At 42.0% G+C, this 24,077-nt stretch overlaps 1 protein-coding gene across 2 annotated transcripts in view; it reads right to left on the reverse strand.

The window, feature by feature from the left end:
• Positions 1 to 929: 929 nt before the first annotated feature.
• The window catches only part of RBBP8NL (RBBP8 N-terminal like), a 133,679-nt gene continuing 110,531 nt past the window's right edge, over positions 930 to 24,077 (reverse strand). The window contains exons 8-14 of one of the 2 annotated variants that reach the window (XM_069243158.1): positions 21,882 to 21,964; positions 21,353 to 21,492; positions 10,077 to 10,917; positions 7,553 to 7,673; positions 6,814 to 6,875; positions 5,679 to 5,808; positions 930 to 1,560 (exon numbers count right to left, since the gene is read on the reverse strand). In XM_069243158.1, coding sequence (XP_069099259.1) covers positions 1,445 to 1,560; positions 5,679 to 5,808; positions 6,814 to 6,875; positions 7,553 to 7,673; positions 10,077 to 10,917; positions 21,353 to 21,492; positions 21,882 to 21,964 — 1,493 coding nt within the window. In that variant the 3' untranslated portion in view covers positions 930 to 1,444. Of the gene's footprint in view, positions 1,561 to 5,678; positions 5,809 to 6,813; positions 6,876 to 7,552; positions 7,674 to 10,076; positions 10,918 to 21,352; positions 21,502 to 21,881; positions 21,965 to 24,077 lie in introns of both variants that reach the window. The other variant, XM_069243157.1, reaches the window with a different exon arrangement.

Consider the following 24,077-nt stretch of genomic DNA (forward strand, 5'->3'; position numbering starts at 1 on the left):
AAAAACAATCGAAGATGGAGTCGACGCCCATGCGCAATGGAGACAAAAGGAGGAGTCACTCGGTCCCGTGACTCGAAAGACTTCTTCGAAGAAAAACAACTTGTAACACTCCGGCCCAACACCAGATGGCGAGCTATTGCAGAACATGCGTATCTACAGCGACAGATGCCATCGAACACCTATTTACTGCTCACATCTGGATTGTGTTGCTGTTTTAGATCTAGATACTTCTCAGAGTTTCTACAGTATGACTATAGTCTACCACATTTGTATTTTAATTTCACTTTGTTTTCCCCAAGGTGCATGAGTTTATATGTATCAAAGGTGAACCTCAGCCCCTTTACACCAAGAAAGCTTTAATCTCCTTAGATCTGTTTGCATTTCCCCTGCACTCTGAAAAGGTTTTCTTTATTTCTGTTTCTGTTCCATTCTCTAGATCATTAATAAATAAGTTAAATATTATCAGCTCCAGTATTGCCACCTGTGTCCCCCACCCACGATCTTCTTCCAGACTCAAAGTGCTCCATTTACTACCGGCTCGGACAATGGTCATTTAGTTAATTGTGAATGCATAACCACTTCCAGGGCAGTTTTTAGTAAATTCCTTCCTGTGTTTGACAATGCCCATTGTTTTGCTAAAGTCATATTACTCCAAGACAATAAAAACCTCCTTAATGAACATAATTTCACATGTCTGGAGCTTTCCGAGCTACGATGATGTGTCTAGCCAGTAGTGCATTTCACCCGAGGAGAAATATTGTCATAGGTTTATAGATCCTTTTTTGATTTCCCAGTAGGAAGCTACGTCATCAAACATGTCAAACATCAAATGAGGTCAAAGCATTACTTCCACCCTGATAGTCGCATTAAGCAGACTACCTGAATAACATTACAAACTTTGTGAATAATGGACTCTGGTTGCAACTACATATTGTCAATAAGATCCTCTATTCAATGTCCAACATGCGCCACTGATGTGGGGCATTATATTCACATACTGATGATGCAGAGGGTTTCAGAAGATAATATGTGGGTTTAAGTCGCTTGTGTCAGATTACACAATGGGCACTACATGTTTGCCTTAGTGGGTGAGATAGGCTTGTTTTTTACATAGATTAAATAAATGCTTGTCTTCTTCTTTTAAGCATGTGGATCAGTACATTTGTAATGAACTGGACTCCTTGTATAGTTCTCCAGCTGTCATGAAGGGTTGACTGAGGTGTCCGACTATGGCAGTATGAGAATTGAGTTAGTCAACTTGAGCCTTCTCGGGTCCCAAGCCATGTGTGTGACTCTTTGATTCCAGTCCTAGGAGTTGTGTCTCTCCCTGTTTAGCCTGCCTGGCATGGGCAAGTCGTGTTAGACTCCAATCACAAGTCACCCTGATGATGCGAAGTCTTTCACTGACCCAGTGGTTGTCATGTGACCATTGCAGGGTGGACAGCTATGTGCCTCCAAATACATCATTGCTAGAAGATGTGCTGTTGTCCATCTCCTCTGTTGCTGGCTGTGACTGTAAATCTTTGCCTTTCTTTCGTCCTTTCGTGAATCTCCGATGGGCTGATGAAAAAAAGAAATGAGGTTGCAAATTAGTGCTTGAGCATCCTGGCTCCTGTCACAGGGCAAAGCCTACAGATAAGTCAACAGATTTCCTGGTAGACCTGCATCTTAGCTGGTGAAAGAGCGTTTGCATGTAAAACCAGACACATGTACAAATATCGGTGAGAAAGAGAGGAGGGAGTATCACAAAAACAGACACTTCTGACCCAAAGCACACGGACACATTCTAAATATCGCCCTTTCAAACATTTCTTCTTTTAGTCCCTTTTCTGTATTGACAGCTGCTAGCAGCCCAGCTAGAGGCCTGTCAGTGACATTGTAGGGTTTTCATCAAAATTAGAAAAAAGCCGCTAGGAAGAAGGACATAGGTAACGGGCGCTCACAGTAAGTCCATGCAGTCGAGTTCACAGATTATTTATGTCATGGTGCTCATGACAGGAGGATCTTCCTAACTCCTCCAATGTTTCAAAGGAAACTGACAGTAACAACAAACAGCTGTCAGAGCACTCACAAGAGTAAAGTTTTAAGAGTATGGTGATGTAATAAATCCTCTGTGTGAAAGGCAATCACGCCAGGCTCTGGTTCAGGATAAATTTATTTCTTGAAGTAGTTCAATCATAATAGGGAAATGTCCTTGAAATCATGTACAATTAGCCTCCACAGCCAACACGTGTTTCGTCCAATGAGAGATCCCTCTCACGGACTTCATCAGGGCTGAAAGTTGACTCCTAGCCTGGGAGACAACAAGCCAAGCGGTGGAGGCTGAACTCAGCCCTGCACTTGTATACGGGGGAACACTGGTAGGCCTAGGCTCGAGCAGAGGGAATCCTGGTGATCTGGAACAGACCAGTGTTCCCCCGTATACAAGTGCAGGGCTGAGTTCAGCCTCCACCGCTCTCGCTAGGACGGCGCCCCTTCTGCTTCAGAGGCCGGCCCAGCGCCGACGTCGGGATCACAACCAGTGGGGCTGCCAACACAAAAGCTGCATCAAAACTTCCCTGACAGACTACGGCACCATACACCAAGGCATCAGACTTTTGTTTTCAGATAACTCTTACTTGGCTTGTTGTCTCCCAGGCTAGGAGTCAACTTTCAGCCCTGATGAAGTCCGTGAGAGGGATCTCTCATTGGACGAAACACGTGTTGGCTGTGGAGGCTAATTGTACATGATTTCAAGGACATTTCCCTATTATGATTGAACTACTTCAAGAAATAAATTTATCCTGAACCAGAGCCTGGCGTGATTGCCTTTCACACAGAGGATTTATTACATCACCATACTCTTAAAACTTTACTCTTGTGAGTGCTCTGACAGCTGTTTAGGGTTTTCATCAAAGACTGTGGCTGAATTATCAAAATGGTTGCAGTAATAAATAAAAATAGTACCATCTCCAGCACACCTCCTAACTCTCAGGGTTATCTTAGTATGTAAAGTTTCACATATGATGATCAATTATTATCTTAACATTTGAGGACTTTTTAATCAGAACCTCCATGCACTAGAATGGTTATGACCGCTTATTTTTATTACCTGGAGTCCATTACAATGTTATAACACAGATTAACAGAATTCTAATATTATATATTTATATATGTATCTATCTATCTATATATATATATATATATAAAACATATATATATATATATATATATATATATATATATATATATTTTTTTTTTTTTATTATTACAAATCAGTGTAAAATTATTTTTATTTAAAAAAAAAAAAATTCTTGTAAATATGCTTAAACAAAAAAATATGGAGGACTCTGAGTGCTTAAAAACATACTCTACTCTATATGCTTTACATGTGTATGGTGTATGTGTGTGGTTGGAGGTTTATTTTCTGCGTAATATCCAGTTTTTGCTATATCTAGCTCATTTAATTTCATCACACAAAGTCCCCCATTGTCTGGTTGATGTGTTTTGCCTGCAATGTTATTGAACTGGCACCTTCAGGGCAAGATAGACTTGAACAAATGTAATCCTCACTCGGTCATTGCTTTCAATGTCATCATTTCTCAGACTGTGCAAGTGCGTCGTCTCTTTTGACAGATGGATTGCTTTATTGTACAATATATTCTTGTCATGTTATTTGGCTTAAAGATGCTTAGGGCGAGTAAACTATCTCTTTGGCAGTAGAAGCCTTACCACCGCACTTACAGTTTCAATGGCTTATCTCTATTTTAATAAAGCAGTAACTAGGTGCCTTCCTGTTGAGATGTTTGCCTTTTCTTTATATAAATAACTCTGCACGTGTTTTTTTTGCTTGGCAATATGTGCATGGCACATTCCCGAACAGGTGAAGGAATGAGATTCCTATTTGTTTCAGCTGCTTACATTACTTATTTTTCAAAGTAATGTTTCCCTCCCTTCTTACTTGTGTATGGTCAAAAGTAGGTGTCAACCACATGAAAGTCAATTCACCAAAGTGCCAGGGGTAGCGGAAGTGACGTCACATACCTATTTTTACGTTCAATTCCAGTCACACACACACACACACACACACACGCTTACGCATACACACATTCACACTTAAACACACATTCGCTCATCTAAACAGACACACCCTCAAGCACGCACACAACATACATGTAAAATCTTTATTTTGTTTACCTCGGCTGTGAGGGAGGGTCTAACCCAGCTAACTGTGCTACATTTTGTAAATTACACTAATAGTGAATAATTTAATATTTTTCACAATTAGTGTAATAGAAAAAATGAGAGAAAACAAAGAGAAAGGAGCCCCAAATAACCTCCATAAGAAAGAGCAGCCACTGTGCTTCTAGCACTGCTTTTGCCACCGCTGATGCCTGGGGTCGCAAAGGCAGTGCCAGGGGTCGCAAGGGGCAAGCCAGGGGTCGCAGTTGCGACCCCTGGCGACCCCAAAATGATGCCCATAGTCAACCAGTGTTACAACTCTATGGCATAACTGTGCCGTGGATACCAGAGGATTAAAACAAGCAGCTGCAAGCATACTAGGAGAGAAACGTTGTGATGGACCCTATGATTGAAAATAATAATTAATCTCTGTTCAGGAATCTTTGAGCATCACTTATATGCTCTTTATTCCCCAAGGGCTACAGAGGCCCCCTACTCAAGAGAACTTTATAATTTACTACTTGCAGTTGTGTGATAAAAGTTGGTGCTCAGCTGCCAGGCTTTGCTACTTTGCAAGACACCCCATCCCTTCAATCTGCTTGCAGCCACCCTGATTGGGACCTTCAAGGTCCACGTAAGGGTCAATTGCGGAGACAGAGACATGCTCCACTTGCCAAACCCCACTGACCATGCGGTAGCATTTCTTGGTGTCAGTCAAGTTTGCACAGATGCTTCCCATGGCATATTTGCTCCTGATGTGAATGAAGTTTGAAATGTTGCTGCCCAATGTGTACCTGTTCTCTGTGTGAGGAGAGTTTGGTTTGCACTGTTATCTTTTCAGTACCTGTTCTGTATGTGATCCAGTCCTGCACTGTGCTGATCTCTGGGATATTTCTAACTGTGAGGAGCATAAAAACTCTTCAATAACCCGGTCAGCAGACGTTCTAACACCACATAGTTACCAGCAGGGTGTATGTTTGAAAAAGGAGGATGTTAATACAGCTTCTTCTTCCAATTACTGGACTCTAACTTTGACTAGGGCCATTGCCTTGTTTTACTAAATCTCATCTGGGCATATTTAATGTTCTATCTCCTATCGTAGACTCTTTGGGTGCCAGTTTGTGGCAATGGTGAGTTCTCCTGATGGTCTATGTTCAGATTTCAAACTTTTTTCAACTTTTATGCTTTCTTATGAAATGTTTTTGAACTAATGTTTTTTCTAAGCAAATGTTTCCAACTTTTATCCTACTACTGGTTGTGACATGGAGAAGAAGTCACAGGTGGTGTGTTTCACTGCCACTATACAATGGGAGCTGACACATCTTTCGCTCACAGGCACTGGGAAGGAATTAGCACCAGTAAATTGTAGGTGCCCTCCTGGCATTATCTTTCCACTCCATCCTTCTGCATGAATAACTGATTGTGAGGGAATTCCAGTGGTGGCAGAATGGTGTGTGATGAGGGACAGACAGTCGCTGTCTCCCCATGGTTGTTCTTTGAGGACCAAAGTCACTTACCCCTTGTCCAGGGGTCATGCCCTCTTTTCCTTTTCTTTGCGGTCCCTTGCGCCTTGTCCTTCACGCAGAAGTACTTCCCTTCTTCGACTTGGGTTTGACATTTTCTTTCGGTGTCATATTGAATGTTCATCTGTAAAGAAGATAAAGTCATCAGAAGCTCTCACAGGGTTAAAGAAAGTGTGATCAACACTGAGAGTCCTTTACTTTCAAAACAAAAACCTGATCTGATGTACAAGTTGCACACAACTCAGCTCACACATTGCGATTGTACACAACAATAGCACACTCTTCTAACTCGGCTAACTTGGTGCTGTAACTGCACACCAGCAATACGCAATGTGATAAGTGATAATTAGCAGATGAATAAGTATTACACTATGGAATGAGACAACATCCAACTTGTGCTATTTCTCCCCTGTTTCAAGTTGCACAAACAGAAATGTTTGCTATGCGCCCATATGAATCCTGCCAGGATTTAAATGTGGAAAATTGTGTGGCCCAAAACCTGTGGGTTGTAGAATTGGCACACAATTCACAATTTGGATTGAGAAGTAAATTGTTTGGAATTAGTGCCCAAGCTGGAATGAGGGAGCTGAGCAAATCAATCGAGGTAAACGGGCCTGTGGCACATATGGGATATACTGATAGGCTCTTGCAGCTGAAAGGCTGGTTGGGCTTGGAATGGTCAGTCACAGCTCATGAACTCTTGTGGCATTAACCGTGAAATTAGAGAACGGGACAATATGGAAAAAAGGGTCATTCACTCATAGTGGGTGTCCCATGAAGGCAAGGAAGTCTCCATCTCAAAGAAATACAGAGACCAAAGATGGCTGCCAACGAAGCATGCAAAAAAACCTTCTGGAGCATTGAAGCTCGAAGAGGGAACTCATGGTGTTTTCTGTGGAAGGAGATGGCTGTGAAACATCTGGTAACCTGATAAACACAGTGAAACCCAACCACTTTAGGCTATCACGTCTGCATCATATCCTCTCAAGGGAAGGCAGTATCCATGCTATGGAGCAAGAGGCTAAGAACAAAGGTACCTCTATAGGAAGCTTGGGCTCAACCTTCATGGAAGTGGTGGGGCTTGGATTGGGGCTCATATTTCCAACAAAGTGAAGAAAATATACAAGACCTCATTGTCGGAGGACTCTGACTCATCGGATTCCCCTTTTGGAAGCTCTGCATCTTCTTCATCTGGGAAGACAAAACCAGAACCTGCAATTACGGTATATTACCACTCAACAACACACATGGATGTGCTGGCAATAATGCGGGCGTATGTGCATGAATGTGCAAGTACATGCCAATATAGTGTGCATACATGTTAGTGTGTGAGCACTGCATGGCTGTGAGGTGGAAGATGTTGAAAGGAATACAAATAGTGTTGCCGATTTGGCGAGGCTGCTGCAAGTGACACCAGACCCATGGGTTTGTACAAAGATGGAGATATAGGCCCTGATTATAACTTTGGCGGAGGGGGTTAATCCGTCCCAAATGCGACAGATATCCCGCCCGCCATATTACGAGTCCATTATATTCTATGGAACTCGTAATACGGCGGGCGGGATATCCGTCACATTTGGGACGGATTAATCCCTTCCGCCAAAGTTGTAATCAGGCCCATAATCTCATGGTTTTAGGGAGTTGTTTGGGTACCTATGTTTGGCAACTCTGCAATCTGGCTGTTGAGACTAAACCAATGTGTGTCCCTCCCTTTATTGATGGTTAAAAATTCAGGATTGAGTATATGGATCTGTTGGTTGGCTGTGTTGGTTTAGCATTTCAATACTTACAGAGAGGTGGGTGTCTCCAATGAATAGTTGTTATCCTTATCTGTCATTTTAATGAGACTTGAAGGAGCATGTCTTTACCTGGTTCTAAGTCAGGGTTTTGTCTTCTCACTGAAAATGTCATCCTAATGCCTGAAGTCTCGTCTCGGGTACATGAGGCAACTTGTCTGGTGTCGTTTCCTTGCGGCAAAGATTTCCAGTCCTGTTGAATAGCATTCAAAAGAGGTGACACTTGTTTAATAAAGGGAGCTTGAGTCAGGGCAATCACAGAGTATCTCTTGGGTGTTATGTTTAAGTTTCTATGATCTATTTCAAGTTCCCAAAGGAACTCCACTATTCAATTTCAAATACCACAAATGACATCTTACAGCCACATTTCTCATAAATGTTCCTGTACTGGAGAATTACTTTTGTGATTTTTCAGATTTTCTTATGTGAAGTGTTGTGTGGCAGGGTGACAGTCTTTCTATTTGCAGAAATCAGGGCTTCAAGGTATCTGATTGGCTGGTTCAGAGAGTGCTTGTGATGTCATTCGATAGTTCAACCAATAGTGAGCTAATCCAATCAGGTATTAGTGATGTCATGTATGACACTAAACTCACATAGGATATTGCTGTCTGCAGATGCGTAAATTCTGAATTATTACTGTACACATGTAACAAAAATGAATGAATTTCACCTTTACTATTATTTGTCTACGTTATGCAGGTTTTGTCTATCAAATTATCTAGCTTATTTTTAAACTTCTTGGTAATTGCTTTTTTTTACAATGGTTGAACTCCATTTTGTAACCTGCCTTCAACTCCTAAAAGAGGAAATGTCACTACAACAAGACAGGTGCTCACTTGCTATTCATGAAAACAGCGTCTTTAAAGTAATACTTTAAATTTAAATATTGTAGAAAATCAAAGAAAACTCAACATTTTTACTTTTTGAACTTTTATTGTTGTATAAGATATGACACCACCCTGACTTGTCTCCTCTGATATAATTTCTTGTTTCATTGGATGAAGGCAATTCACAAAACCGAGGACAGCCTAAATAAGAAAATTGTTTACATAAAAAGATTGGCAAAGAGATACCTGTAAAGGTTATTGTTGTGTACATCTGACTAGTTTTGCAGTAATAATAGTAAGAAACAATGTTTTGTTTTTATTTCAAAAAAAGTATGGTCCTTATTTGCAGTTGCAATGATGCGAAAAAATTCCCAAAAGTGGTAGATATCCTGTTAACTGTCTTAAGAATGTATTCATATAAATGCCACTTTTTGGCAGGAGTCCTTCTCTGACAAACTCCAAATACGTACCTATCTCCCTTTAATTAAAAATTACAGTTAACAATTTTATTAGGGTAGGAGATTAAACAAGCATTGGGAAAGCCTAGTAAGAGCTATTGGCTGTGCCAATATACTATAACCATTGCAAAGCAGCATGACTGAAAGTTAGGAAAAAAGCACTATGACGTGGCCAGTACTGGTTGCATCGTATCACTTATTTCTGGTGGGATGGGAGGGGGCAGCAACAACATGGGAGGAAGCACGGAAAATGTGGGAGGGACTTTCAGGGGGTAAGCAATTAGGCGGGAGTAGGGTGGGAGGGACAGGACAAGCAACAACATGGGAGGTGCGCAGGAGAGACAGGAGCAAGCCACACTGCTCTGTTGCCAGAAGGTCGAGCAAGCAAAAACGTAAGAGGTGGGTGGGCAGGATGGGACAAACAGTAATGTGGGAGGGGCAGGAGGGATAGGGCAAGCAACAAAGTGGGAGGTAGTGGGAGGGACAGAGCAAGCAACAATCCAGGAGGGAGCAGGAGGGACAGGTCACGCAATAATTTGATAGAGTGGCAGGAGGGTCAGGCCAAGCAACATGGGAGCAGAATGGAAGGGATGGGGCCAGCAACAACACAGGAGTTGGTTGGTCAAGCAACAACGGGGCAAACAACAATGACAGGGCAAGCAACAATGACGAGGCAAGCAGTGACGATGGTGCAAGCAATGTAGAAAGGACAGGTGGATAGGGCGAGTAACAACATCAGAGCGGGCGGGACAGATGGGTAAGCAACAATGTGGAAGGAGGCGGGAGGGATGGGGCCCAACATAGCGGGAGGGGGATATGATGGAAGGCGCAAGCAACAACGCAGCAGAGGGCAGGCAATAAAGTGGAGTGGGATGGAAGAGGGAGACAGTATGCAAACACATCTACTCTTATAGAGTGCTGTAACTAAAAGAAAAAAGCAGCTCCAAAAGTGCAAGCAGTGGAAGGACAGCGAGCAAGGAAGCAGCAATACTTGGGTCAAGCTTCAGGAGAGGGACAAATACACAAAGAGGAAGTGAAGGCGACAAGCACTGACCAAACAAATTCAAGGAAAAGAGAGTGACGATAGAGCCAACCAATGGTAAGCAATGGGCAGACTCTAACCCCGCCTTAAGTAAACAAAATGTCTCATAAGTGACAGTGCATGGACTGTCCGAGGCAAAACCTTAGAAGAACGATTCTTAAGCAACAGTCCTTGAATTGAGACCATTCATGACCTTGATCAGGTCAAATAACAACATGCATACAGACTAGTGTGCACAATGTATAAGAATCAAGGGGTCAGCTTCTTACCAGAGAGGACTCACAGTCTCTGTCCTCTGCCATAACCTGGCTTGTATCATTTTCTCTTTGATAATGGTTATCGGACATCATGGAAAGGGGGATGCGAGAGCACTGGCTACCAACATTATTGTCCAGCTTGTTGAGGGGACTTGTCACAGTCTCCAGTGGAGAGGAACCCTCTTTGCATGCTGGGCTCTGGCGGCTTGGCTCTGGCTGGCACAGTTTGGGCCAGCTGTTCTCCGGTGACCCCTGGCTATCTCTACCTCTGCCATAATCAGACAGATCCAAGGGTTTGTCCGGCGGGGCACTGACTGATGCCCAAGTAGTCTCAGGCTTTTTAGAGTTTCTAAGATGCTGGTTCCTGTCCTGTTGGTCACAAGTGTCTGGAGATCTGAGCTCCTCATTCTTAGGGTCTCTGCATTGCACTCGTTCCGCTCCCATGACCTGCTGGTTGTGAGATGGCTGAGGTAATCCTGAATCCTTTGGGGACTCCATCCTGGCCCACTGGAGTTGTTGTTGCTTCCTGACCCGAAAGTACTGAAGACGCTCTTGCTGCTCAAGAATGGAAAGCCGCCCCTTTAAATCCTGTTCGCTGAGGTACACTACTCGTCCAACTACTGGGCTCCTTTCATCCCAATCATCCTGAGAATGCTTGCGGACTGGCTCTGCTTCTCTGGACTTTGGTACGTGGCTTGAGAGCCTGGCAATGCTGTCCATGGTTATAGCGTGGCTGCGCATAGCAGTCCGATGGCGGGCTAAGTGCTGGTTAAAGCGATAGAAATGATCATCACGGCTGCTCTGCTTCAGTGATTCATAGTGAGACCTTCTCTCCCAGGACTCTCGGCAATGTCTAGAGAAGATGAAGAGAGGACAGGGATGCATGTTAAGAAGTGATTTCAGAAGAATATCTTGCAATACAGAACTTTGAACTTCTACCTTGTGTTATTTTTCTCTGTGCATTTCAGCTTTTTTATTTTCTCTGCAAGAAGTACAGTTAGAAGAATTTTCAGTACTCAAAGTCAAACAGTATTTTTGAAAAGTTCCCTGCCCTGTAATACAACAAGCATTGATAAAGCCAAAAGGGTCTGGCATTGGCTGCCAGCATTTGTCTTCTGCAGTTCTTATTTTGATATCTCTTGGTGTTTGGAAAACTTTATTGTTGGAGAGCTGTCGTCAATTAACAAAAAAAAAAAAATTGGCTATGGCCAAAACTGTTTTTGTTCTACAAAAAAACACTCTACCACGAAAGTTGCTGGCACTGAAGGGAACTACTTTGTGTTTGGGTGTGATCTTTGTGAAAAGGTGGCATGCTATAACTCACAATAAAGTCAGCTGTTTGCTTAAGTGGCTGAGCAACTGCCCCATGAAGCAGTGGGTGGAGGAAATGTGAATTATACAACAACAGCCTAATGTATGAACTCCTGCTGAGAGCCCATATAACTATTTTTTACACATAGGCCCAGGTTTACTAAAATGTTGCTTATTGGTTGGGCTGGTGTTTTGGCAAAGAAGTGACTCAAAATGCTAGTCGTGATTTACAGAGCCATTCTAGGGTCGATTTGGATCGCATTGTGTGGCTTTTCTAGAAAAAAAGGAATACAACTGCTTGCAATGTGTTGCGTTACACTGCGTCTGGCAAGTGTTACATTGGTCGAGCATAGGCATTCCCTTGCATCCACCAATGTATTTTAATGCACACCCAGCTTTACTAAGGACAGTGAACCTAAGTTTGTGCCAAAATGGTGTGTCAAGGGAGGTGTAACAAGGAGAAAAATCTCCTTTTCTGTTTGTTACTTCCTATTTCCACGTGTGCGGCATTTTGCAGCAGACATGAAAAGAAGACTATGACTCTAAGCATTGTTTTGTGCAGGAAGGGTTCCTTTCCTCCATAAAAACAATCCTACCAAACCCCCAGCACCCTTTTGCAGTGGAGCAAAGGTGCTACGTTGGTGCTAGGCAGCCACAAGTGTGCCAGCGCAGGGAGAGAGTTGATTTTTGTAAATATAGTGCTGTTCAGCTCTCTCGCGCCTTCCTGCGCTGCATGAACATTTAGTAACTCTGCTGCATACATTTAGTAAAATATAAATGTCCTTGCTAAAACCAAACCTAAAAGAGCCAATCGGTTTGGCGTTGCTTGCCAAAGTCTTTCCTTTGCTAGTTTTTTGTAATGTTTTTGTAAATCTTCATTAAAAATAGATAGAGAAGGTTTTAAATATAGGAAGAGAGGCTTACAGAACCAGTTAGATAGAAATATTTGTAAAGACAGATAGATAGACAGATAGATAGGTAGATAGGTAGATAGATAGATAGATAGATTATTTTTGATTTTGGACTAGTAAATTACACCAAAAAAATTTTTTCTTTCAATTCATCCAAAGCCCCAAGCAAACTGCAATGTGCATGAAAAACAAACATTTTCCCAATGAGCAGGGATCACCCTCTTGGAACGAGCAGCAATCTTTCTGCGCTAAATTTTTTCTAAAATCTCGTAAATGGCAATTTAATAACTACAGTATCTTTATTCTGAGATTGTAGTAAACACTGGGATGCTACGTCGAACTGTCCTCAGTGACTCTGGGAAATGCAATCCTCTTTGGCCCGATCAGTTGAACTTATTTTTGTACATATACAAATCAACTAGGCGCTTCACCCGCTCCAGCATGCGCTAGGTTTCTGGATGCCAATCGAGCAGTCTGTAGCAGTCTGCTTTGAGTTGCCAGGCACTCTCATAAAAACAAAGAAATGTAAAAAACGTTAATGAAGAAAAGCTTTGCCCCTAAATAGGGGCACTACAGCTCATACCTAATGTATTGATAAACACATTGTGCACAGGAAAGATGGCTTCACTCACATCAGCGGGAGAAGGGTGGATTTGGAAGAAACAGCGGACAGATAGAAGATTGAGACTGTACAGTTCCCTGCACTCTTATAGAGTGCGTGGGAAAAACAATGTACCTGGAGCAGCGCACAGCCAGTGGAAGGGCACTGGTTGCAAACAGGAAGCTGTGATAGGTCCATGCCTTATGGCAGGACAGAAGCGCCAGGAAGAATTCAGGAGGAGGTGAGCAGCCATCAGAAAGCAGGAGACGTGACCAGTAAGCAGCAAGGAAATGAGAGTGATGCGGAAGCCAACCAATGGTTAGTATTGGTAAATAATGGGCAGGCTCTAAGCTGTTTTTAAAGCTTTTTTTAGAATAATTGCTTTCACAGGCTGCGCAGGTGCTCTGTAGGTGCAACCTAATCATGTGAATGACATTACAGCAGACCAATGACTGAAAGCCCCTTCTATGTATATATGTATATTATGGGATTTTTGGGGGGAAAAAATAAAAAGGTTTTAGCTAACGCCAGACCGAAAATGGAAAATGTGCCTCCTCTTTCTTTTAAACTGGCTTCATCTATTGGTATTGGCCAGTCACAGCTGCATAACCTCAGAGCAGGACTTTTTTTGTTCAATATGTAAATTAGGGGTGGGCAGAACCTGCATAATTTGCTGTAGCGTAAATACATGACATTAAAGCACAATTAACGGGATTGTGTGGAATTATGTGAAGAGCATAATCTTCTACTTACTAAAGGTATTCTTGTGTCCAAAATTAACCCGAGGATGCGTTCTGTGCTAAGAAATTAGCTGTCAAGGCAACAGACCAGGAAACCTACACCCAGTAGTCACTCTTGCTCTGTTCCCATCTTCCTGGTTAGGCATTTTTGCACAAATTACTCCAAATTACAATAACAGGCATAATTTTGTAATTTTCAGTAAAACGTATCATGCAATTACCGAAATTACTCCAGTGTAATTACAATTTCACCAAGGCCTAATATAAATGTGTTTATTAATTTTTTAGATATTTGCTTTACAAAGAGCAGTCAAATGGTTGTTCGAAGGGTGAAAACAATTATATTTCTTTATTGGCAATTCAAAAACCATACTTTGGAAAAAAAAGTAGCTCCGATGAACAAGGGATCATATTTTCCCATTGTCCAGTGGTTGATCCGAAGAGCTTCAGAGATTCTGCAAACCTGGATTCATTGAATGGCTGGCAGAAAATGAATTTATTTGTCATTGCGGCCATTAAAAGGGTCAGGGACGAAAGTCTGCGTCCTGGAAAAAGGTGTTGGCTGTATACATGGATAATGGGGCATCACTTAAACCACAGAGGATTTGAAGGAATCTCATAGGTGCAGTTGCTGCCCCTTAAAAGCCTCCCATTTCATTCAACATTTTTTTAAATATATAATTGTTATTTTTAATCTTGAAAAGACATGAAAAAAGGAAATTCACAGTGGCATGTGAGCAGTGAGCACTGTGACCTGGAGGCTGGATCAGAACCAGTCATCGGTCAGGATCATTGCCTAAAGCCTGCTGCACATGGCTAAATGTAATTTGACATCCATCTGGCAGCAAGAGAAGCTGGTGCAGCCCAGCTCCTGTGCATATAGAAAGCTATGCATGGCCAGAGGCCAGGAGTCGTTCTTTGGATGCCATAAATGCTTGGTATGGGCTGATACCCTAGGGTGGTATAATTGACAGTATAGATCAAAGAAAGTAGCCACCTTCTCAGATACTTCTGGAAAACGGGCTGTCTTACAAAAAAAGATTGCTTTATTTAAAAGCAATCAAAGACATGGTAGTCCACTGACCCCAGCAGGCCACCATCCCTGTGATTGTAGTCATTTACAGTGGGTCGCAAATATTGATGAGGCAGGTCCATTTGCGACCCACTGCAAATCACTAAGGCCATCATTTTAACATCGGCGGTAAAAACTACCTACCGCCGCGGTGACGTCTGCCAAAAGACCGTCGCCACGCCTACCACCCGTTCGCCATATTATGGCCACAGACGGATTTACGCCACAAGAAGGGTGGAAAACCATGCCGGAGGATGGCGGTAAGGTAGCACTGCTGCACCAGCAGCGCCACACCAGTAGACCGCCGCCTGCTGTATTATGACCAATAATACGGCTTGGCGGTATTCTGCTGGTGGGCGCTGCTGGGGGTAGCAGTGCCCTGTCCTGTGTCCTGCCGGAGGACCCCCTGGATCCAGGTAAGTCGGGTCTCCAACAGGGGATGGGGTGGGGGGTGTTGTGTGTGTGGGGGGGTGTATGAATGTATGTGTGTGCTTGAATGTGGGTGTGTGTTGTGTGTTGAATGCATGGCCATATCTCCAGCCCAGTGGCTGTTACCGTCATGGCGGTCGGATTGGTACATTGGCGGGTTGGCTTCAGCCAACCCGCCAATGTCATAATATGGCGGTATGTACTGCCACCCTGTTGGTGGTACTTACTGCCATGTTAACGACAACCGCCGGGTCGTAATGACCCCCTTAGTGTCAAACACACTGTCATACATCATAGTTTACGATTTCCTGATAGCGAATCACTAAGTTATTTCAAGGTAAAGAAAATATAGAAATTAGTAATAGATCAGGGCTGAAAGTTAAATCAACCGTTTCTCTTTCCCTCTCTAAAAAGTGGAACGTTTTGAGATGATGAAGGAAAGAGAGGTGTAGGAACTCTTTAAGAACCCACAGACAGTTTGGGTCATTAATGTATCTAAAAGACTGGCTCTGAAAAGTCATAGTGAAGATATGAATTTAACCATCAAGCCTGCTGATAAGGGAGGGGGAAATTGTAGTTATGGATTTAGCAGATTATGAGATACAGATATGGAAACTGATGAATGCAAATGAAGATTACTCAGCAGTGGGCTGGAGTGGACTGATCTGAAAAAAAATGGAATAATTCTGGATAAGGGGAAAGAAGATAATTGAATATGTGAAAAAGGAATATTCATTCCTTTTGAACCTGAATCCAAGTATACCAGCTATTTATGACCTGCTGTAGGTACATAACAATATGTTGCCCTGCCCCCCCCAAATGAGACCAATTGTGTCTAGCTTGAATTCCATTACAAAACCTCTGAGATAATATGTGGACCATTTTCCCAAAGGACTGGTGTACAAACAGAAATCTTGTGAGAAAAATACTACCAATATGATAGCAGAGGGAGACATTTCAGTTGTGACACTGCAGTAAATTATTGGTAACCTTAGAGACTGAAGCACAGTATACAAATATCCCTCTGAATGATACTGTTCAGGTGAGAGAGGGGGTCTCTCAGGAAGGCAATGTTGAGATACTGAATACGAGTTTTCTGTTTGATTGTACAGGGATCATCATTAAAATATATATTTTTTGTAAATTAAGGAAGGACTTTACATTCAATTAAAAGGGACCAGTATGGGAGACACATGTGGTCCGAGTCTGGCTTCTTTGTATTTTGGGAACTTTGAGGAGAAGCACATTTTTAATTAATTAGCCCTCTTTTATGAGAATATTAGGTGTTAGCTACAGTATATAGATAATGCTTTTTTCATTTGGGCTGGGACTGAGGGTTTACATGCTGAATTCCTAGAATGGTTAGGCTTAGGTGACCCTAATCTGAAATGTACTGGTTCCTGGGGTACAAATAAGTGTGTGTTCTTGGATCTAGTAATTACAGAAGGAAGAGGAGACCTAGAAGTGGAACTATATAGGAAACCCTCAGACGGGAATACCCTTTTAATTTATCAGAGTTACTACTGTAAGAACCAACAGGAGAACATCCCCTTTGGACAATTCCTGCAGAGAAATTGAGATGCAGGGTGGGTTTTGAGACCCGCGTTGAGATTCGTAGGCAGAAACTGATGAATAGAAGATACCCCTGAAGATTAATTAGGTGTGCATGTAAAAGAGCTAAAAATTATGACAGAAATAGTTTCTTTCAGGCCAAGGTAAGTTAGATAGGTTTGTATGTGTCACCAATTTGTCTAACATCAGTAACCAGTTAAATAACTTGACCAAAGGAAATTGGCAACTTTTAAATAGCGAGGGGAAAGAAATTATGCACAACCCTGTATTTGCTTTCAAGAGGAATAGGATTGTAAAAAATAGCTTAATATGTTTAGAGAAAGCAATAACAAGAAAGTCCGGTTAAGTGTGTCGGGTATGTCCAAAGTTGTTGCCAATTTCAAATGTGGAGCATGACGTGCCTTCAAGTTCAGTAATGGCGGCATATGTACTGAGTGTCATGGCAAGAAGCATTGCACTAAATTTGTGGCCAATTGTAGAAGTAAAAATGCCATCTGTTTATTGATTTGGCCCTGTGGGAAGGAGTATGTAAGTGAGACTGGCTGGGAATATAGAAATAGGTTTTGTGAATACACCATACACACTAGGACAAGGTTCTGCAAAGTCGGTCCTGGAGAGCTGGGTCCATGCCAGATTTTTAGCATATCCACATTTAGAAAAATGTAGATTCCTGAAACATCTTTTTTCTAAATGTGGATATGCTAAAAACCTGGCGTGGACCCGGCTCTCCAGGACCGACTTTGCAGAACCCTGCACTAGGAAATGGGGAGCCCCCTTAGTTGAGCGTTATGTAAGAATGAACCACAATGAGAAATAAATGAAGTTGTTCATTGGGAGGAAGTTATTGCTACCCCTGAAAGGGGGTTGACATGGTAGGGAAAAGAAAACTGAAGTAACAGTTCTTTATGACCTTTTTTATGACATATAAATTAGGGCTAAGCAATAAGGAAGAATGGGATGGCTATATGAGGTAACATCTGCAACAATGGCATTAATACCATCTTGAGAGCTTCAGCCTGTTTTCTGGTTTCTAATCCTCTTAAAAGTTCTTCTTTGTTCTCAGTTTTAATCAATTTAGATCTGTACATAAATATATTGATAGAGCCTAAGACATATTTGTAGAGACATATGTATTACGATGACAGAGGATCCCTGTGTTCATGCTTACCAAGTATTTTCAGACACTTCCAAGACGGCGGCCATTTTTTAGGAAAGTCTGGACATGCAAATCTTTGGTTGCACCGAGGGCCCTTGTTTTTTGCCCACTTTTTCACCCCCGGTTATTTCTGGGATTATTTATATTTACTGTATTTTGTATGGATCGACTGGCCTAATATTAGTGATCTATGTTATTCTTCTCAAATTTTTGATACGGCACAACTATTTAAAGATAGTGCTTGTGTAGACTGAGGAAAAATTATGAGAACACCCATTTTGTGGTCGCTCATTTTACGCAATGCCCATAAAGTTGGAGATCACCGCTGTTTTGGGTCAGGGACAGCTAAGCACTAAGAATTAGCAATGCAGAGTACTTGTATATATATGAGCTTCTCACACAAATGGTTTTCAACGTATTCTCCTGGTACTGAATGGTAGCACAGCAGCACATGGGCCTCTATCTGTGAGGTGCAAAGACTTTTTGATTGGGCTTAGGCGGTATTTCTCGAAATATACGATGGATGATCAGGACGACTAGAGGATGTTTACAGATGCGTCCTTTTGGTGTATTGTAGGTAATGCTATTCTAAATCGATCCATGTGACCCACATTTAGGTGAGCTGACAATTTGTATAATTTTGTAGGTGGATATGCCCTTGTGAGAATTTATATTTGTCCTATAGAGGACGTTATGAGCCTCCTTTCTGATATACACTGGCATTTGGAGGTCCTGAATAAGCAGGTACAATTATGCTCTGGTCCTTAGGACATGAATAATTAACCTACGGGTATTGGCCTGCCTAATGAGTTGACCAGGTGTCCTATGGCTATGAAAGGTGAGTTTTTTTGGATCATATTTTGGCACCGCCATGCTGATCATGACTTACCTTTCTGCCACCCTTTTCATGGCGGGACCTGCCCTGAAAAGGCCGGCGGAAAAGCAGAGATGGGGCCAGAAGTGGGCTCCTGCACCGCCCATGTCGTGGGCAGCGCAGAGGCCCTGCCGTCAGCACACTTGGAATGCCCACTGTCTGCCTTGGCAAACATGGGCATACCAAGTGTCCTGGTGGCACCGATAGTGTGGTGGCATTGGCCTCGGCTCTCCCTGAAAGCTGAAGCCAATGCCACTGCACTGTTTTTGCCATCCGGGCCGGCTGGAACTTCATAATACAGCAGTGGGGAGACCACAGCTTGTTGGTGTCCTCCCCACTGCTGTATTGGCGGCCGGACCATCTAAATCATAGCCATGCCCTAGGTCTTATTATTGGTAATATTTTTATGGTGAACATGGTGCTTTCTGTACAAAAATCATGTAATTTGTAAATGTTTTAATGTTTCAAAAATTATGTTGTGTAATGTGTATTTGTTTATTTGTTTCTAAGAGAATTTATGTTTTTACAACTCTATTGAATTTTTTATTCAAGATTAAAATACATATGTTAAGTGTTGTGAAAAATGTGGTTTCCATTAAAGTTAATCCATCAAAACAAGTCAAAAGGCATAACAAGGCTCATTTCTAGTCACAACTGGTTTTAGAGATCTTCCATGTATGGATTGAATATACAATCATGTTTGTAAGAAAGTGCCGATACATGTATTTTCATTACAAAGTATTTTTCTTGTATATCAATGGAGTCCCTTTGTTTGTGCTTCATATATATATATATATATGAAAGAAAAGATGTCCTGATCTGCGTGTTACGGCGCACTTAATTCTCCGGTGGTGCTGGTTTGAGGCAGGACAACCATATTTTCAAAGAACAAGATTCTCTTTCTGTTTTAGCAAGAGAAAACCGCACTCTGTCGTTGTGCCAAAAATACCTTAACTTTTAATACATTAGTGAGATCATAAACAAACAAACAGGAATCCCCTGACGCGTTTCGGTATCACCAGACCTTGTTCACAGGTGTTTCCTGTGTGCTAATTTCGGCGCTTAAAATAAAGTACTCCAAAGTAACAGAAAAAATACTCAAGTTACACCACTTATGAAGAGTTACTCCATAACATCACTAAATATATATACTTTAACAAAGAAAAATTAAACGTTTTTCTATATACATATTTACCAAATTGTAACAGTGTTTTGACTACAATCCAAGGTGTTTTTCACTGAGTTCCACATTGCATTCTGGTATATGTAGTTTATAGCATTTCATTAAATCAAATTATTTTTAAATATATGTCATAAAATCTTGTTTCAGCGACTAATGGAGACTTCAAAACAATTTCTGAGGTGTGTTAACAAAATATAGGGGCCCTCATTAGTTTTTAATTTATATTCACATTGGATTCATATTCATGTATTGCATGTTACCTACAATAGCACAATCCCCAAAGTTTCTTTTAAACAAGGCCCTCGCTAAATCCTGCACCTCTGATGGAAGAAAATTAATGTTACTTGAGTATTTTTTCTGTTACTTTGGAGTACTTTATTTTAAGCGCCGAAATTAGCACACAGGAAACACCTGTGAACAAGGTCTGGTGAGACCGAAACGCGTCAGGGGATTCCTGTTTGTTTGTTTATGATCTCACTAATGTATTAAAAGTTAAGGTATTTTTGGCACAACGACAGAGTGCGGTTTTCTCTTGCTAAAACAGAAAGAGAATCTTGTTCTTTGAATATATATATATATATATACATATATATATATATATATATATATGTGAAATATAATTTTGTATGTCTGTTGTTTGAGTGTTGTTTTGCACAGTCAGTAGTTTGTCCTGATTTTGTCATGGGGATCTTTATTACCTTTTATTGTCTAACTGTAGGTCAGGCAATGCTCACATAGTTTGATTGGGATGTCCACTTCTGTATGAAATGGGTTAGGTGGCATCAAACTGAAAGGACATATTCACAGCACGTTATATCAACATGGAATTTGGATGCAGCTTATCATACATACTTCAACATTTAAAAAAAAAAAAAATTGCTAAAAATAGGTTTAGTGAATGTTGCTTATAAGAGATCTGTGCTGACAGTGCCCACGTTCTGCTACCTACCTTGGGACTGTGAATTTGTGGGACAGGCAGGAGAAATCAGGTGAGACCATCAACTGCAATTCCAGTGCTCGGGTCCCTGGGGGTATTTGGAGGGGGGGGGCTTCCTCTTTCCAGTAGTGGACAAATGTCAGTCGCCTCATCAGTATGAAATGAGATATGAGTTTGCCAATCGGAGTTTATAGTGGGTAGATTTGGTCCTTGCCAAGGTCACCTGGAAGTACCAGCATACCTAACAGCAAATTTGCTTTTAAAAGGCTTAGGAATTCTGCATAGTAGGCTTTAACTCATAGGATATGACCACCAGATATGTAGCAGTGTTTCTCTCTGTGTTGGAATTCTGTCCAACATTGATCAGAACCCCAAAACATGGCCCCTAGCTGAACTGCAGTCAAAGAGCAACAGGTTAAAATTTTATAGGAGTTCGTTATATATTTGGAGCAGATTGAACATATTGATTTTACACATGTGTCAACAGTGAAATGGTACATACGTGTCAGCATCGGTGTGGTAGTTTGGTGTTGTTGCTTTGCACTGCATCTGTGTTAGACCCTCTGAGCTTCTTTCATTCTGGCAGGGCCTGGAACCAGGCCGCACAACTGCAATTGTTCCATGAAGTTGATTGGATATCCGCTGCGGGTTCTCGATATAGAGGGACAAAAGTTAGAAGTTGTGACCTTAAAAGATCTTGCCTTGACCCCTTGACCTGCTGTCTATCCTTTGATCCCAACTATTAGCTGATGTTACATTCAAAAGCTTCCCTGTGACCAGTTATCTGAGTGTATAGAAATGACGTATGACACTACTTTCAAATATTATTGTCCAGCTGACTTGTCCTACAGGATGACTGCCAAAATAGGTCAATTTCAAAGATTTTGGAGGCCGGGCCTCCTATGTGTCTGACTGCTTCCCACCCCCCAATAGTTATATATAAGGGGTCTGATATGTCAGAAAGCGTGGCAGGTCCCCTACAGGTTTAGCTGCACAAGTAGACAAGATGGTGGTAAGTTCCATTAACTTACCAGTTCATATAAACGTCTATCGGATGTCGCCATTACTGCAGGTGATGCTCTGGGTCCGGGAGAAAGTCTTGGCACTGATTTTTCTAAAATACAACCACAACCTATCATCGTATGGCCATTTTCCTTAATGAGAGGCTTACCTACAAAATATACTTGAATTCTTTAAAGGTGGGCTGGTGCTAAGGGGGGCTTTCAGGGGCAGCCTGATGTTGTTCAGCAACAAGTTCAGGTCACTTGGTTCCAACTATACCTAGTTCTGAACAAATAGACTGAAAAACAGTGAGAAAAGCAAAAGTTGGCGATAAGGTAAGCTCAAAGAAAGTTATACAGGGTTGATGATCTGGTAAGTGGTTATAGTTAGACTTTGGGAGAAAATCAAAGTTAGGTTTAGTAAGGGCTAGGACTAAGGTGACGGATAAGGTTGCAGTGTGAATATGGCTTAGAGTTAGTGATAGGTTGAGGGCAAAAGTCATTGCTAGGGGCAAGGATAGGTTTACAGGATAGGTTAGGGTTAAACTAGGGTTAGGGAGGCGAATGGAGTTAGGGTTAGAATTAGAATTGAAATTACGGTACGGGTATAGGTTTGTGTTAAAATTGGGTCTAAGGGTATGGGAAATAAAAAATTAAGACAAATGTAAATGCAAAGTCAATGATTCAAAGATGCCAATAGTAGCAGGAATATTTAAACCATTTGCAAAAGAACCCTTTGATTGGAACAAGATATGTTTTTTGTCTTGATTCTTTCAAAGTCTTCACAAAGAATAAATCTAAGAGCTGGGTGGCTCTTCCTCAGGTTCACCAGCCAGGTGGAGACAGTAGCCTTGGACGAGTCTACATGGTGTATAATCAGATGCCGGTTTCTCTCCTCTTTGGATTGTGCTGTAATCTGTGTTTACCTTTCACTCGCTGCCTCATATAGGTCCCTTCTCTGTGATTTAACCGGGCCAGGCTATTCAAGTGCTTGCTCAGAAGTGCTGGTCACTTTGTGCAGAATGGTCTAATACGGCTCTGGGTACTTGTGGGAGGATTAAACACAGAGTTCCTGGGCACTAGGAGAGACAGTATGTTTAGACCTCCTGGTAACTGATGGAGACCGCAAGTACTGAGTACACGGTCAATGGAACAAGCCTGTATGTTATCAGTCTGTAAGTACTGAGTTCATTGCTACTGGGATAGGCTGTAATTACAGAGTGCCTGGTCACCATGAGAGGAGTCAAAGGCAGAGCTTGTGGTCACTGGGAGAGGTAGTAAGTACATATGTCTTAATCAGTGGAGGAGTCTTGTCCACTGTGATTCAGACTCTAATTACTGACATCTTGGTTACTGGAAAATACCATATATGTACAAAGCTCCTGCTCACTGGGAGAGGCAGTGAGTACACACAGTTGGTCACTGGAAGAGGCTGTGTGCACGTAGCTCACTGTCAGTGGGGCAGACTGGGCCAGTGTGATTCAGGTTGTAAGTCTTGAGCTACTTGGCACTGGGAGAGACCTTATATATACAGAGCTCCTAGTCAACCGGAGAGAGAGTTACATCAGAGCTCTTGGTCAGTGGAAAAGGCTTTCTATATATAAAACTTCTGGTCACTAGAAGAGGCAGTGAGTACACACATTTGGCCGCTGAGAGAGACAGTAAGTACATATTTCATGATCAGTGAAAGAGTCTACTCCACTGTGATTCAGACTGTGAGTACTGAGCTCCTACTCACTGGAAGAGACCGTATAGGCACAGAGCTCCCGGTCACTGGGGATCTTGAAGGTATAGAGCTCCTGGTCACTGAGATAGTCTGTAAGTACAGAACTCGAGGTCTATGTGGCAATTTGGAAGTACAAAGTATTTGGTCCCTAAGAAAAGATGTAAGTTCATGGCTAACAGCAAGTTCAACAGGCTTGTCCAGTGCAATGTGGCGCAAAGGGTACAAAGTGGGGCGCAATGCATGCATTGTTCCACTTTGTAGATCTGGTGCGGCGATTTTGGCCTCATTGGGCCACATTAGCGTAAAAAAAATTATGCTAATGTGGAGCAAGGAGGGGCTAGGGGCCCTTAAATATGCCCCTATATGCACAGACCTGACGGTCAGTGGAGCAGCCATGTTCATTGTTAGCCAGTCTGTATGTATAGAAATTCTGTTCACAATCTGAGGGTAGATGTGCCATAGACAAGCAAATCCTAAGTGTGACCTGGCCCTTGGTGGTC

This window comes from Pleurodeles waltl, chromosome 7 (assembly GCF_031143425.1).
Source record: "Pleurodeles waltl isolate 20211129_DDA chromosome 7, aPleWal1.hap1.20221129, whole genome shotgun sequence".
Classification (NCBI taxonomy): Eukaryota; Metazoa; Chordata; class Amphibia; order Caudata; family Salamandridae; genus Pleurodeles; species Pleurodeles waltl.